Below are 13,572 nucleotides of genomic sequence, written 5' to 3'. Positions count from 1 at the left end.
TGAGTCATATCTCACATAATTGTATACATTTAAAAAGGGCGCACATACATGCATCGCAATTCACGAAGTACAAAACATGTATTTTTAACACGGGAAGCATCACGTACACACCGAACCTTGTTTTTGCACGACACCACCCCCCCACCCCCCCCCCGTCTGTAAAGGCTGCCCATTTCTTTACCCTTTTAAAAAAGCGAAGTGCCCTCGAGGGAAGCAGAAGAAAGCCCCGGGCTCTCCCGACCGACCCTAACACTCCCTCCCCAACTTCGGCGGCGGGCAGGTAGCACGCGGCGCACGGGGCCCGGCCACGCCAGACGCGGCGCGTCCTGCCGCCCGCGCCACTGCGCATGCGTGGGCACACGCAGCAGCTGACTTTCCGCGCTACCTGCCCCGGGACGCCGCCGCGGGGGTTCTGCGCGACGCCGACACCTGTTGCGCGGCGGTGCCTGCGCGGGCCGGGCGGTCCCCACACTCCCCCCCCCCAAGTTAGTTCGGGGCCGCCGCGGCCCCCCCTCGATGCGGTTTCCCGACGGCGTGACCCGCGGCGCCCCGTCCCCCTCGATCCGTGGCCGCCGTCAGGAAGGTCTCCGCGAGCGCTGCCGCGTGGGGCTGCCCTTGCGCGCCCCGCGCAGCCGCCGCTGCCCGCGCAACAAAGGGGCCTCGGCGCTGTCCCCGGACCCCTCGGCAGCAGCTTCCACCCCGCCGGGAGGAGCGTCTGTGGTTCCGGGAGGACAACAGCGAGAGGAACAGACCCGTCCGGAGGTTTCTGCTTTTGTCCGCGGGCGCCCCGGCCCCGGCCCGGCCCCGGCAAGGTGCGCGGCCAGCGCCCGCCCCGCACCCCCGGTTCCCCGCTCCCGGCCGGCTTCGGGGTAGCGCTGGAGACGCTCGTGTTTCCTCACAAACTGTGTTGACAAGCGACTGCAGAAAAGGGCTGGGAAAATTACATCTCGTCTCTGGTGGGGTGAAATATGAAACATGTAATCTAACGGTTCCTGAAAGGAGGGGGGGCGGGGGGAGACTTCTCTCCCTCTCTCTGTTTTCCTGCTCCGGGTTCCTGGTTGGATAATTTGGGTTAATACTAGTGAGTGAGCCTTTTGCTGCTTCAAAGGGTATTTCAAGTTGCCGGAGCTCCTCCCCTCCGCACCGTGTGACAACAACAACTCGTCCAGCGAGCGGCGGCGGCAGCCAGCACTTCCCAGCTCATTTTCTCTCTGTCATTCCCCTCTCAATCTTTGATCAATGTACTTGCCAGAGAGAACCGAAGTCCTTCAAACCTCCTCCTTTTCACCTTCGTCTTTAACGTGGTGCTAGAGCAAGGACCACAAAAAGAAACTGCCCTCCCCCCTCCCCTCGGCCCCAGCCCCGCCGCCCGGAGCGGACTTCTCCTCCTCCTCCTCCTCCTCCGTCCCCACTTGCGGGACACTTTGTGCGTTCTCTCTCTCACTCTGCCCCCTGCTCTCTCGCTCGCCGCAGCACCTGATCCGGGGTTATCCCCCCCCTTCTTCTCCCCCCTCCTCCCTTCTCTCCTTTCCTCCTTTTTTAATTTTTTTATCTTCTTTTTTTTTTTTTTTTAATTTTTCCCCTTTCCCCTGCGTGTGTGTGTGGGAACTTTCCCCCCTCCCCCTGCCCCCTCCGCCGTATATGTGACCATGGCCGTACCGGCTGCTTTGATCCCTCCGACCCAGCTGGTCCCCCCTCAGCCTCCGGTCTCAACTTCTGCCGCCTGCACCACCACCACCACCACCTCCTCGTCGGCCACCTCCTCGTCGGCCACCTCCTCTCCGTCTCCGTCCATCGCTCCCCCGCCGGCCGCTTCGGGGACAAACCTATTCCGGCCGGAGCCCATCGCGGCGGCGGCGGCGGCGGCAGCGGCGGCCACAGTCACCTCCACCACCAGCGGCGGCGGCGGTAACGGCAGCGGCGGCGGCGGCAGCCCCAGCCTGGGCACCGGCGGCGGCGGCGGCGGCAGCAGCGGCGGCGGCGGCAGCAGCAGCGGCGGCGGCACCTCCACTCCCAATGCCAGCGCGGCCAGCGCGGCCGGCAGCCTGCCCGGCAAGCCCGTGTACTCGACCCCGTCCCCGGTGGAGAACACCCCCCAGAATAACGAGTGCAAGATGGTGGATCTGAGGGGGGCCAAAGTGGCCTCTTTCACCGTGGAGGGCTGCGAGCTCATCTGCCTGCCCCAGGCGTTCGACCTCTTCCTGAAGCACTTGGTGGGGGGCTTGCACACGGTCTACACCAAGCTGAAGCGGCTGGAGATCACGCCCGTCGTCTGCAACGTGGAGCAGGTCCGCATCCTGAGGGGGCTGGGGGCCATCCAGCCCGGGGTCAACCGCTGCAAACTCATCTCCAGGAAGGATTTCGAGACCCTCTACAACGACTGCACCAACGCCAGGTAACCGCCGCAAGGCACACGCACACCCCGCGGGACACCCCCGCCGCCGCCGCCCCCGTCCCACCCCCGCGCGGTGCGGCCCGGGCGGACGCTGCGCCGCTTCCCGCTGCCACCGCGCGGGCCGGGAGGGGGGGGGGGGGCGGCCTGCAGCCGCGTGCGTTCGCCCCCTCTCTCCCTCGCTGTCCCAGCACCCAGCCGGCCTCCTCCGCAGCCGGCTGCGCCGCTCCTCGGCGGGACGGAGGGAGAGAGGGAGGAGAGAGGGTGCTTCTGCCCCCCCCCCCCCCCCCCCCCGCGCCCTGCAAGTATCGCCCTGTCATTGCCCCCTTCCCTCCCCCCGGCCGAGGCGTGCCGGGGGCTCGGGACTGCCGCGGGGAGCGGAGGGCCGGCGGGGCCGCGGAGAGGGTGGCGGGGCCAAAAAGTGCTTTCTGACCGACCCCCCTCCTCAAGTTTATCCCTGGACGTGTCTTTGAAACGAGCGGCCCTGAGAAAAAGCTGCCCGAAGGGTGCACAGGAGTGGGCGGGGAGCGGTCCAGGCGGGGGTGGGGGGGGCAGCGACACACAGGCACTCGGGTTTCGTGTGACTGGGATGGGGCGCCGGGCCGCCTGCCGGGCGGAGGGCCTGGCCGGGGTGGGTGGAAGCCACTTGGCCATCAGCTGCTGTCATATATCCGAAGGGGCACGTGCACTTTTTGTATAGGTCTATGAGGCAGTTGCCACATGGCGAACGGGGCGGGGGGGTGGGGTGGAGGGAGGGCGGGAAGACCGTGAGGAGGAGGTGGTGGCGGCGGCGGCTGCGGCCGCTTTGGGGTAGCGGGGAGGGGTGCCCGGCGGCCGGGCTGGCCTGCTCCCTCCGGGGCGGGGTGGGCGTGGGGGGGGTTCCCGTGGAGCAGGTGCGAGCGGCTCCCGGCCCCCGCCAGCTGCGGAGAGGGCGACGGTGGCAGCGGGAGCGGGGATGGTATCTGGCCAAGGCTGAATCCGGTTACCGCGCTATTCTGCGCGGGCGCGGTGGCGGGGATGGCGCCGGGGGCGGGAGGGCAGCGCTCCGGGTACCGCCGCGCTGCCCTGCCGTGCATCCGCGGGTCGGGGGGTCAGCGGAGGAGAGGTGAGGCCCCAAACTTGGCACAGCCGGGGAGGTGTGGTTGGGGGGGGGGGGGGGGCGGGGTGCGGAGGAGAAGGAGCGGGCAAAAGAGGAAATTCCTGCTGCGGTAGCAGCCGGCTTTGTAACCGAGGGCGAAAGTGTGGGGCTGTTATCTCTCAATCTGTAGGTTACAGGGCTGAAGCTGCTTGATAAGGAGAAGGGATCGCATAACAGCCGTGACCTCGAGATCAGAGCGGTCGGAAGCGCCTCCAGTTCCCGGGGGCTCCCCCGGCCTGGGGCGGGGGGCTCCGGCTCTGCCGCGCTGGAGGGGCGGTGGGAGCACCACACGGAGCGAGGGCTCGCCGAGGAGGAGGGCGCGGGCAAAGTCCCGACGATACTTTCAGTGTACGCAAATAAACAGAGCGGGCTCCTTTCACTTTCCTATTGTCAGATTTCAAGGTGCAGCAACCGCCAACACGTGGGCAGCTAACCCCGCGCGGGGCCGTGCCGTGCCCTGCCCTGGTGGCGGGGGCTGTGACATCCCCTCCGTCCCCCCTGCCCCAGGCGGCGGGGGGCAGATGGGGCTCGCCAGCCTAGAGCGGGGCGAAGCACAGCACTTACTCTGCGGTGGCTGTTGCTCGATGGATTGTTGAAGTTTCTGAATATTCAGGGTAGCAGGACAAAACAGCCTGGAATAACTTCCAGGCGCTGACATAACTGTAGCTGCTCGGGTAACTGCTGTTGTTTCATGTGGAATCAACATGAATATTAATAGCTGCTCTTAGATGATTGGGGTGTTGGTTGTTTTTTGGGTTTTTTTTGTGTGTTTGTGTTGTTTTTTTTTTTTTGCGTGGCATGTAACAACTGCACGAGTGCCAAGATTTGGTCCTTAAAATAAACTAATGGAAGTTTTCTTTTGCCACGGTCACTGTATTTTTAACACGTGAAATTAAAAAATACAGAAACTTTTTTTTTTTTTTTTTGGGCGGGGGGTATGCGGTCACTGGTTCCTGGACTTTGCAGGGATATAGAAGGGTTTGGCAGCCTGTTTGTAACATGGGTTGATCACGTAAACACCACCGAATCGGCCGGGTTTCAGCTGTTTCTGAGGTCTGCTGTGTTATCATCTGGCGTAGTAGAAATTACAGTTGTGGGTTCAGAAGTGGATAGGATTTGACCCTTAAAAAGTGTAATTGCAGTAGACTTATTTATACATCCATTAAGCAAATAACTTAATGGAAAGGATATACAATAGGTATGCAAAATGTATTATTACAGTATAGACAAATAAAGCAAAGTGGGTCAGTGAGTTTTGGTCAAAATGGATGATACCATCAGAAGATAAATCTGTATTTACTTTCTGGGTTTCCCCTCCAATACATTTCACTCTGATTCTCCTTTCCTTACAGATTAATTATTTTTAATTATTTCTGACGTTACAGTAATTATGCAGGATATTTTATTCTCCCCAGTTCAGTGATTTAAGTGACCTTTCCAGACTCTCAGTTACTGCATACTTTAGCCGGGTGATGTCTTTTGTATCTGGGTGGACACTTACTGTTGGGATAGAAGCTCTAAGAGCCAACTCCATCCTAGCGGCTAAATTGTTATACTCATCAGATTCAGAAAATTTGAACCAGCATCTTATCACCGTTATATTTGTCTCATAATCAGCTGATGCACTCGAATACACTAATCCCTTTTTGGAAAGCTTCATCAAGGTTAATACGTTATTTAATCAAAAAAGGCATCCAAATAAAGCCATTACTTTGTTGTTCTTTAAATGGATTGAATCGTTAGTTGCCAGTTGCTGTGGAAATAATTTGTAATAACTTATTTCGTGATGGAAAACTTTTAGAGGTGTTTCACTAAAATGATACATTTTAACTGTGATATTGCTATTTAAAAAATCAATAAAACAAAAATCAATAAAACACCAAGGGATTTTCTATTGAATGCTTAATGTGGAGGTCTGTAAAGTGAATTGGTTTTTGTGTTTATTTGTGATACTACTAATAATAACATGATACTAAAGGACCTTTTTCTAAATTAGGCTTCTGTATCAGTTCACTGGAAAAATAAGCTTCCGTTATGGAAGATGACTTTTCTTTTCTGGTCATACTGACCTTTGCTTTTATTTTCCTCATAAAAAGCACTGGTCGCCAAACAGAAATCCAGGAAATAGCAAACTGTGCATTTAGCTTACATTCCGATTAAACGGTTTGACATTAATGGGATGTTAGAAAGCCATGTGCCAAACAAACGGGGAGGATAAAGGCAAAACATGGAAAATATTTAAAGCTACTAGATGCCAGTCGAGTCAGTTTTCTTGAATGTGTGCGTGAAAGAGAGTACCGAACGGCACACTGGATGTCACCTGCCTGGGATTAATGACCTGGAAGCTATTGATCACAGATTGTTTCTGGTCTGTTGTGTTTTGAGCACTTGTCGTGAAATGTTACCATGCTGGGTTCCTTCGTGGAGTTTTCCCATAGACTTAGGTTGGCTTTGGATCGTGTCCACCCGAGTAAAGACTAAAAGCGTGTGCCTTCTTCTGACCTCCCTCCTGTGGCCAGGATCTGTTAATCTTTTCTGACATTTGAAGATGATTTTGAATGAGTTCGCTGACATTCATACTTAAAGCAGGGAATTATTTGCACTGTTTGGAAGCTATTTACAAATTTTGGAAAACAACCTAATTGATTTTTGAGTATAAAGGGGAAAGATGCTGAACATGAAACAATTCTCTTCAAAGCCTGTCTTACACGGCAGTTACTCAGTCTCTCTTTGCTAGCTTCTGCTTCTCTCAAATTATGTGGACCTAGCATGTGCTTGTTTACTGAATACTGCACGCTTGCATAGTTTTTTCCCGTTTGTATTAATTAAAGGAGTATCTCACCCATATAGGTTAGTACAGATCATAGGTATTTTAAATGAACAGGTCAGCAAGTGCAGCTGGAAGGAATGTCAAATACATAGTATCTGCAGTTTATATTGATGACCTTCCTTCTTGCCACAGATTACTAAAATATAATCAGCAGAAATATGGTAGGTTTTACAAGCAAAGACGACTTCTGGAAGGCCAGAGGATAAATTGTAGTAACTATAAAGGAGTGAAAGGTTTGGAGGTGGCTTCCTCAGACTTAAAAAAAACCTGAAAGACTCCAGCTGCTCACAATAACAGAACTTTAATATCCATCTTATGGTTATTTATTTATCGGTAAATATTACAAGTTAGAAGCTGAGATCTTTGGGCCATGCTTATTACAACAGAACAGAGAATTTATCCCTTTAATCTGATGCTTAGTCCCTGGCATCAGCCCAGTATCTGATACTTGAGGAAGGGAACACTTCTCCCCAGTGAGCGTTCGTTGCCTGTTGTGCAACGCTGCCGGTGCTGTTCCTCTGCAGGGATGTGAGGGGCTGCTAGTGGTGGGCAGAGGGACGTTTTTTTCCTTGATTACTTCATGTGATTTTCCTGAAGTGTTCCATTTGATTTAGTCCTCCTTTATCTTACAGCTATGACTATTGGTAAAGTTTTATGGGTTTTGTTGTGCGTTTTTTCTTTTTTTTTAAAAAAAAAACGTTTGACCAGTAGCTGTAGTTTATATAAAACTGCACACTTTTGTTGTCAATTTTGTATCAACTTACCAGAATGGACTGTGGGAAAGCACAGCGAATAGCTTTGTTATTTCCACAAACTATTACTATCTGTGTTCAAATGCTCGGTTCAGTCTTGGGCCTCCACTCTCTTTCTGCAGCTGGAGGCATGATGCCTGAGGCTACTGGTCCTACCTGGGATGCTGGGAGCGCGCCCCACAGCGTGCCCCCTAGGGCTGGCACCTGGGGGGCTGCCGTTCCCACATGGGCATTTGTCTCCCCTGCTTCTCAGCACAGCAAACCAAAATGCACTTAAAGTCATCTTATTTACTCTACTTGCCTGCTTAATATTTTGGAATCTGGAGTGTGTTCGGAATGTTTGTTGGAAATGCTAGTTTTGTTTGACTGCCATTGAGTATTTCTTCTGTTTTCTCCTGTTACTAGATCGTTCCAGACGGCTGTTTTTGCCTATCTCTGCAATTCATCATCTAAAGTGAATTGCATACGAAGCAGAGAATTGTCATACACTGGATTGAATTTCAGTATTTTTCTTTTGAACTATTATCGTAGATACATTAAATTATTACTGCAATCCCTGCTGGTCTGATACAGGTAAATCTCTTTCAGTGTTGCCAGTATTGCCTCTTCATGGAGGAGCTTTACAAGTTTAGCGGAAAAAATTAATTCCTGGCTGCAGGATAGCAGAGGGAGTAGTCAGAAACTACGGAGTTTTATCAAAATTGTATGAGCCAGCGAACCAAGAGTCTGAAACAACCACAATGCCTGTCTGTTTTTAAGCAACAGGACTGGATTTAGATCTTCTTTGTTCTTTTATAAGTTAAATATGTTTTGTTTAAAAAATAACGTTTGGGGCATCTGCTTTGCATTATGAGTTAATTCCATTCATTGTTTTAAAATAGTTATTAACCTTTTGCAAATTATATGCTGCACATGAACAGTAATTTTTTCAATACTCTTTAAATGTGCATACTGTAACAGCGCCATAATGTGGACTGACATAATATGAATTGACAGTAAATTTTTAGTTGCCTAAATAAGTATTTAAATGATAGAGCTGAAGAGTCATCTGCAAAAAGCTATTATGATCCAGAGAGTTAATTCATATATAGATAATTTCTCCAGCATGCATTAAGGAAGAATTTTTCTTTTCCATCATCATTTAAATTATTCTCAAAAATCCTGAAACATAAACAAAAAATCTTCATATTTAGTATCAAGGTATGTCTGTGACTTGATAAAATCCAGGTTGCTTTGAGTAACTTTACCCTTAACCCACTATGTTTTGCTTATTTCTATGATGCAGTGCTCAGCCAGGGGCATCTCCTAACAGGTCCTGATGTTTCATTTCATAAGCATTGCAGAATATTGAAATGTAATCTCTTAAATATGGAATTTTAGCTTTAACTGTGAATAACTGTGAACTGTTTAAAACTTCTTTTTTTTTTTTTTTTAAGGGAAGAAAAAGAAAAAGGGTGGTAGTATCTTTTCCATAGCATAAAGTAGAAAAACACTGTCACTGAATTTTATAGGAGGAAGGATCAGCTTTTGACCATACAGTTACTTCCCAATTTGTAGTTCTTTACTCTAAATCAGTGATAGTAATGAGCTGGGAAACTACACTGGGGAAGGATAACTTTGTAAATACTGAGTACTTGCATTTTTCTGTGAATTTCCATAGGTCAGTTTTGGAGATGGGATATTGGACTGAAAGGACCCTGAGCGGCAGTTCACGATACATTCACCAAAATTCATGGAAGTGCTTGCATGAGTTGTGGTTGAGGAAATAGATTACAAAATATATTTCAGTTCACAGTGCTTTAGACAATGTTTTGTGATAATTATATTTAGAGTCAATATCCTCCTGTGGCAGGGGTATGAATATATACAATACAATTTGCAGAATTGTATCAAAAGATGTCATAAATTGCGTGTATCCGAACAGTGTATTAGGAATAAAGAGAAACTTTCTAAACCAGTATAAACCTATTTTTTTTAATATTCTTAATATTATGCTTTTGATGTAATAAAACAGTCTAAAGGTTTTGTCATACAGCCCGGAGAATGCTGGTATGGGTAGCACCTGCGTAACTTTCTGTTCATTATTCTGTTTAAAGGTACCCTGTTGCCTCCAAAACTAATTTACTGTAGATATTTTCTTTGCATCCCATATATTTTGCAGCTTCCTTGTGAAGAAGAAAGTTATTTCAGCATCTAAAAAATAAATAATATTTTTGTTGCAAATACTAAACAGTGGGGTTTTATGTCCATTGGAAGGCTGACATTAGCTATAGTCCAGAAGCAGTGCAGCAGGTCAATTAAAATTTTCCAGTGCACCTCACCACAATAACTGGATGTTCTTTTTCCATTAAAATAAGAGGGTGTTTTGATCTTGAAATTTTATTCGTTCTTAGTATTTATAGAATTATTCTCCTGATTAGCCAAATGGCTAAATTCGCCTAAATTCCTTTTGATCCAAAACAAGCTTGGGTTCAAGTAAAACTTTCGGGCTAGTTTTCTCATGCACATTATACTTTTGTGGGATACTAAAAATACTGGAAAAAAACCCCAACGTGTTAACTATTAAGACATGCCTTTTTTATGTTTAGTTTTTCCCTTAGATTGTATGACTAACTGAGAGGGCCATACATAGGTGTGCAGACAGCTTACCTAGCTAACAAAAGTAACAGAGCTACATACCAGAATTGGATGGGGCTGGGGAGGAAGGGGAAGAAGGGGAGTATGTGGGACTGCTGCAGACATTTTAGCATAGCTGACAGCTAAAATACATTTGTAACATTACGATGTCATGATTGAAGTTCATAACTCTGAATACCATTCATGTTAGAGCTCTTGTTAGCGATACTATACTGAGAACAGGTAATGGGTATTTTGCATTTGGATCAAAAGCTGTTGTTCGGGACATGTCTCAGAATATGCTTGTATTTACAAATTGTTGTATGATAGAAATTATTTTTAAATCTTACTTTTGGGAAACAGTTTGCTTTTTCATCTTACGCAAAACAATTGTAAGGGATCAAAAATAAAGTAGTTACATAAAGTAAACTATAAAGGGAACACGTAATACATATATATATATTATTACTATTACATCTTTTGTAACTTTGATGTCATGTTTTCCTAATACTTACTAATTAATTATTTTTATTTTAATAAAGAGCTAGGTCATGATTTTATGCAGATTTTATGCAGAAAAAAGCTGCTTTCAGGTTATAGGTACTGTATTTTTAAGAACTACAAGCAATGCATAACATTTTTAGTGGTGATAAGTCTAGTCAGGGCTTATTAATAGTTCGAGCATTCTTTAAAAAACATTACTGAAGCTATTATTTTTGAATGATACTTCTCAAAATGTAGTAAAAATATAAACTTAATATTTTAATTGGTTTTATATCATGTTTTAATGGATGCCAGCGTTATCTGTCTTCATGAAGCATATAATTTGTTTCCAGTCTCCTGGCCTGCTGTAAAAACCTTTCTTTGTTGAAGAAGGTCACCTGTAGGACTTGGCTATTTACATTAAAATAAAAATGCTGTGGTTTGAAACCATATGCTTAACTTTAAGAATGTGGATAGTCCTGTTGCTATCAATAGCCTACATACATCTTTAAACCAAGCATCTGCAAAATATTTTTGGAAGGGCTATAAAAGAATCAGTTGACATCTTTGGTAGGAAGCTGGCTTACTGTATACTTTTCTTGCATTAGTAGGGACAGTTTGAAGGCACTGAAAAAATGCTGCTGCTGTAGTGTCCTGTAAATTAACACTTGTTGCATAAAATAAGATTCATTATGCATTTTTAAATGTTTTTGTGAGTATTGTGTTCTTTCTTATTAATTAACTCTAGGAAATCAGGACAATGTCTTGGCAGGAATGAGTATGAGAATTTGGTATAACCTGTGGCTTTGTACCTCCTGCTGGGGATTTTTGTATTAATTTCTGTAGCAGAGAAGCAGCCTATCACTTTTTAAAGGAAATGGGCACTTCAAGATGTGTGCCACGGCTGTCACTTTTTACATTTTATTTCTGATACTCACTGATAGTTTGGTGGGAAGGAAGTGAAACCATTTTCCAATTGTTTGCTGCTTCCTTAAATTTCTGCTTAAAAGCTAAAAAAAAAAAAAGGAGGGGCAAGGAAAATGCCTCAGGTGGTATAAACTGTATAATAAGGACTGATACAAGTGAAAAAGCATATGTTCTCTTTTTTTTTAAAAAACCATTTTCTTAGCTTGTTAGAACAGTTCTTACTATGTAGATGATTTGCAGGACTTCATTATTTCTCCATGTCTGCATCTACCACTAAAGATTAATGTCACAATTCTGTTGCAAATGTTGTTGTATGTTGTTCTAATTCAGAGCAGGATCAGTTGGTTTGGTGGTTTTTTGTTTTGTTTGGGGTTTTGGGTGGTGTTTGTTGTTGGTTTTTTTTTTTAAGCTGGTACTCATAGCTTTTGACAGGCCAGATTAAAAAAGAAATATGAACTGCTAATAAATTATTTTGTCTTACATTACTTGGTGTTGCAGATGGCTTATGATTCTAACAATTCCCTTCAAAATTTGCTGCTGAAATATCATGATAAAATAAGGATAGAAGTACTAAACAAAGCTCCTGCTACAGTAATTTACGGTTTAAAGTATAGCTATGTATAAAATAAATTTTTCATAAACTGTGAGGAAAATGTGTTAGAAATACTAACTGAACAGCATATAGCTGCTGCAGGAGCAGCCATGCAAATTGTGCAAGGAAGGAGTCGAAATGTTTCCTGGAGAGAGCACCGGTGAGGTTTTTAGTGGAGATGTTTGGGTACGGCCACAGCTGTTGGATTGGCTTGAGGCCGCCTCAAGGTGCAGCAGGTGGGATGTGCCTAAAAATTAATAAACTTTCAATAGATTTCGCTGTTCAGGGTGTGGAGGTTCCTGCAGGGACCAGTCTGCTTGTGGTCTGAGATGGGGCAGTCCTTGGTGCCTCTGGGTCTTTGGCTGGCATATGGACTTAGAGGCATGCATTAGAAGTTGTTTGTGTGGAGCTGGCCAATATACCCTTTACACAGGTTGAGGAAGCTTTGATAGCCCCAGAAGGAGTATGGTCCAGTACGGGTGGATTTGTGTTGCTCAGCTGAGCAACATCTCAGAGTCAGATTGTCATTCCTGCCTCACTGCAGTGAAAGTCAGGCTCTGGTACACAGTACATGGGACATGATGCTAAACACAGTGATTTCAGGTTGTTCCTGAAGGAGTGGAGCCTCCATGGCCTTTGGCTGTCTGCTGCTGAGCCTTCGCTGATGTGGGTCTGCAAAGTACAGGTTTCACCTTTTCTGGTGACCCCCTTCTATGATTTTATCTCGTTGAGTCTTACTTTACGTGTTTTCTTACTTAAATTAGTATAATACAGTGATATCATGAGAGGTGATAAAATAATAGCTATGAAATGCATTGTGAAGCATACGTGTATTCACAGATATTCCACAGTATGATTATATGGGTAAAACATTTTGACATTAAAGGAGAAGGATGTCGTCAGTTACAACTGCTGGCATTGTTATGTGATAAGGTCATCTGCTTTTTTAATTGGTGTGCCAGCTGATGAAAGAAAAATACTTATTTTGTTAGAGGTGAAAAACGCAGGCATTTTCATCAGCTTAAATGAAAGAGCCAACTTGTCGTAAATACTGTTTTGTGAAATTGTGTTTCACCCCTGTAAGTGGTTTTCTGTGAGGAAGGTGTGCTGTAATCGGGATGGGTCTTATCTTTTTCAGCTCGGCTAATTGTTGCGTTTCACAAATCCAGAACGCATGCAGATTTGAACTTGTAGCCAGGAAAAAGTGCTGCCATGCTTCAAATTGCCAAACGACCTCAAGGGACAGAAGCTTGACCTGGTTTTATGAAACCATAGAATTACATTTATACAAGTTACCCCATGGGAAAGGAATGAACTGATCCCAATTCATTTCTAAATACTGGGGCCTGATGGGTCACATTTGAATTCTCTCCTACACCTGTTTTTCTACTAAATTTTTCTGAGGACATTTTTAGAAACTTACTTTACATTAGGTATGGGTCATGTGCCTAATATTTAACAGTTCAATGTTCTAATTCTTTAAAATGTCTAATGATTTCTCAATATAATTAACCTGCAAAAAGTTTAAATTATAGAATTTGTTCGGTATGGGCTAAATCCTCAAACCATGAACTCTCCTCTGGGTTTAGTAACTTAGGCTTCGTTTTCCTGCATGCGAAATGCAAATATAGAGCAGGGAGTGACTATATTTGGTGCATGTTATATGGGCTATAGAGAAGAGAGTGACTGCCGATGGGGTGTTAGGCTGCTCACCTGGGACATGGGACATGGTGGATCAAGGTTCAAAAAGGGTTACCCAATGAAAGAGTTTACAAGAAGACACAGAGACTCCTTTCTTCCTTCTGCCAAAATGACCTTTCTCCTTCCCTCAGTAAGACTAAA

At 46.2% G+C, this 13,572-nt stretch overlaps 1 protein-coding gene across 6 annotated transcripts in view; it reads left to right on the top strand.

The window, feature by feature from the left end:
* Nucleotides 1-257: 257 nt before the first annotated feature.
* The window catches only part of DACH1 (dachshund family transcription factor 1), a 371,271-nt gene continuing 357,956 nt past the window's right edge, over nt 258-13,572 (top strand). For 5 of the 6 annotated variants that reach the window (XM_080376870.1, XM_080376869.1, XM_080376867.1 and 2 more), the window contains exon 1: nt 258-2,395. In XM_080376870.1, coding sequence (XP_080232996.1) covers nt 1,650-2,395 — 746 coding nt within the window. In that variant the 5' untranslated portion in view covers nt 258-1,649. The other variant, XM_080376871.1, reaches the window with a different exon arrangement.

This window comes from Falco punctatus (genome assembly GCF_963210335.1).
Source record: "Falco punctatus genome assembly, chromosome: 2".
NCBI lineage: Eukaryota > Metazoa > Chordata > Aves > Falconiformes > Falconidae > Falco > Falco punctatus.
Note: the sequence above shows the minus strand (reverse complement) of the source record. Positions and strands in the feature narration are given on the sequence as shown.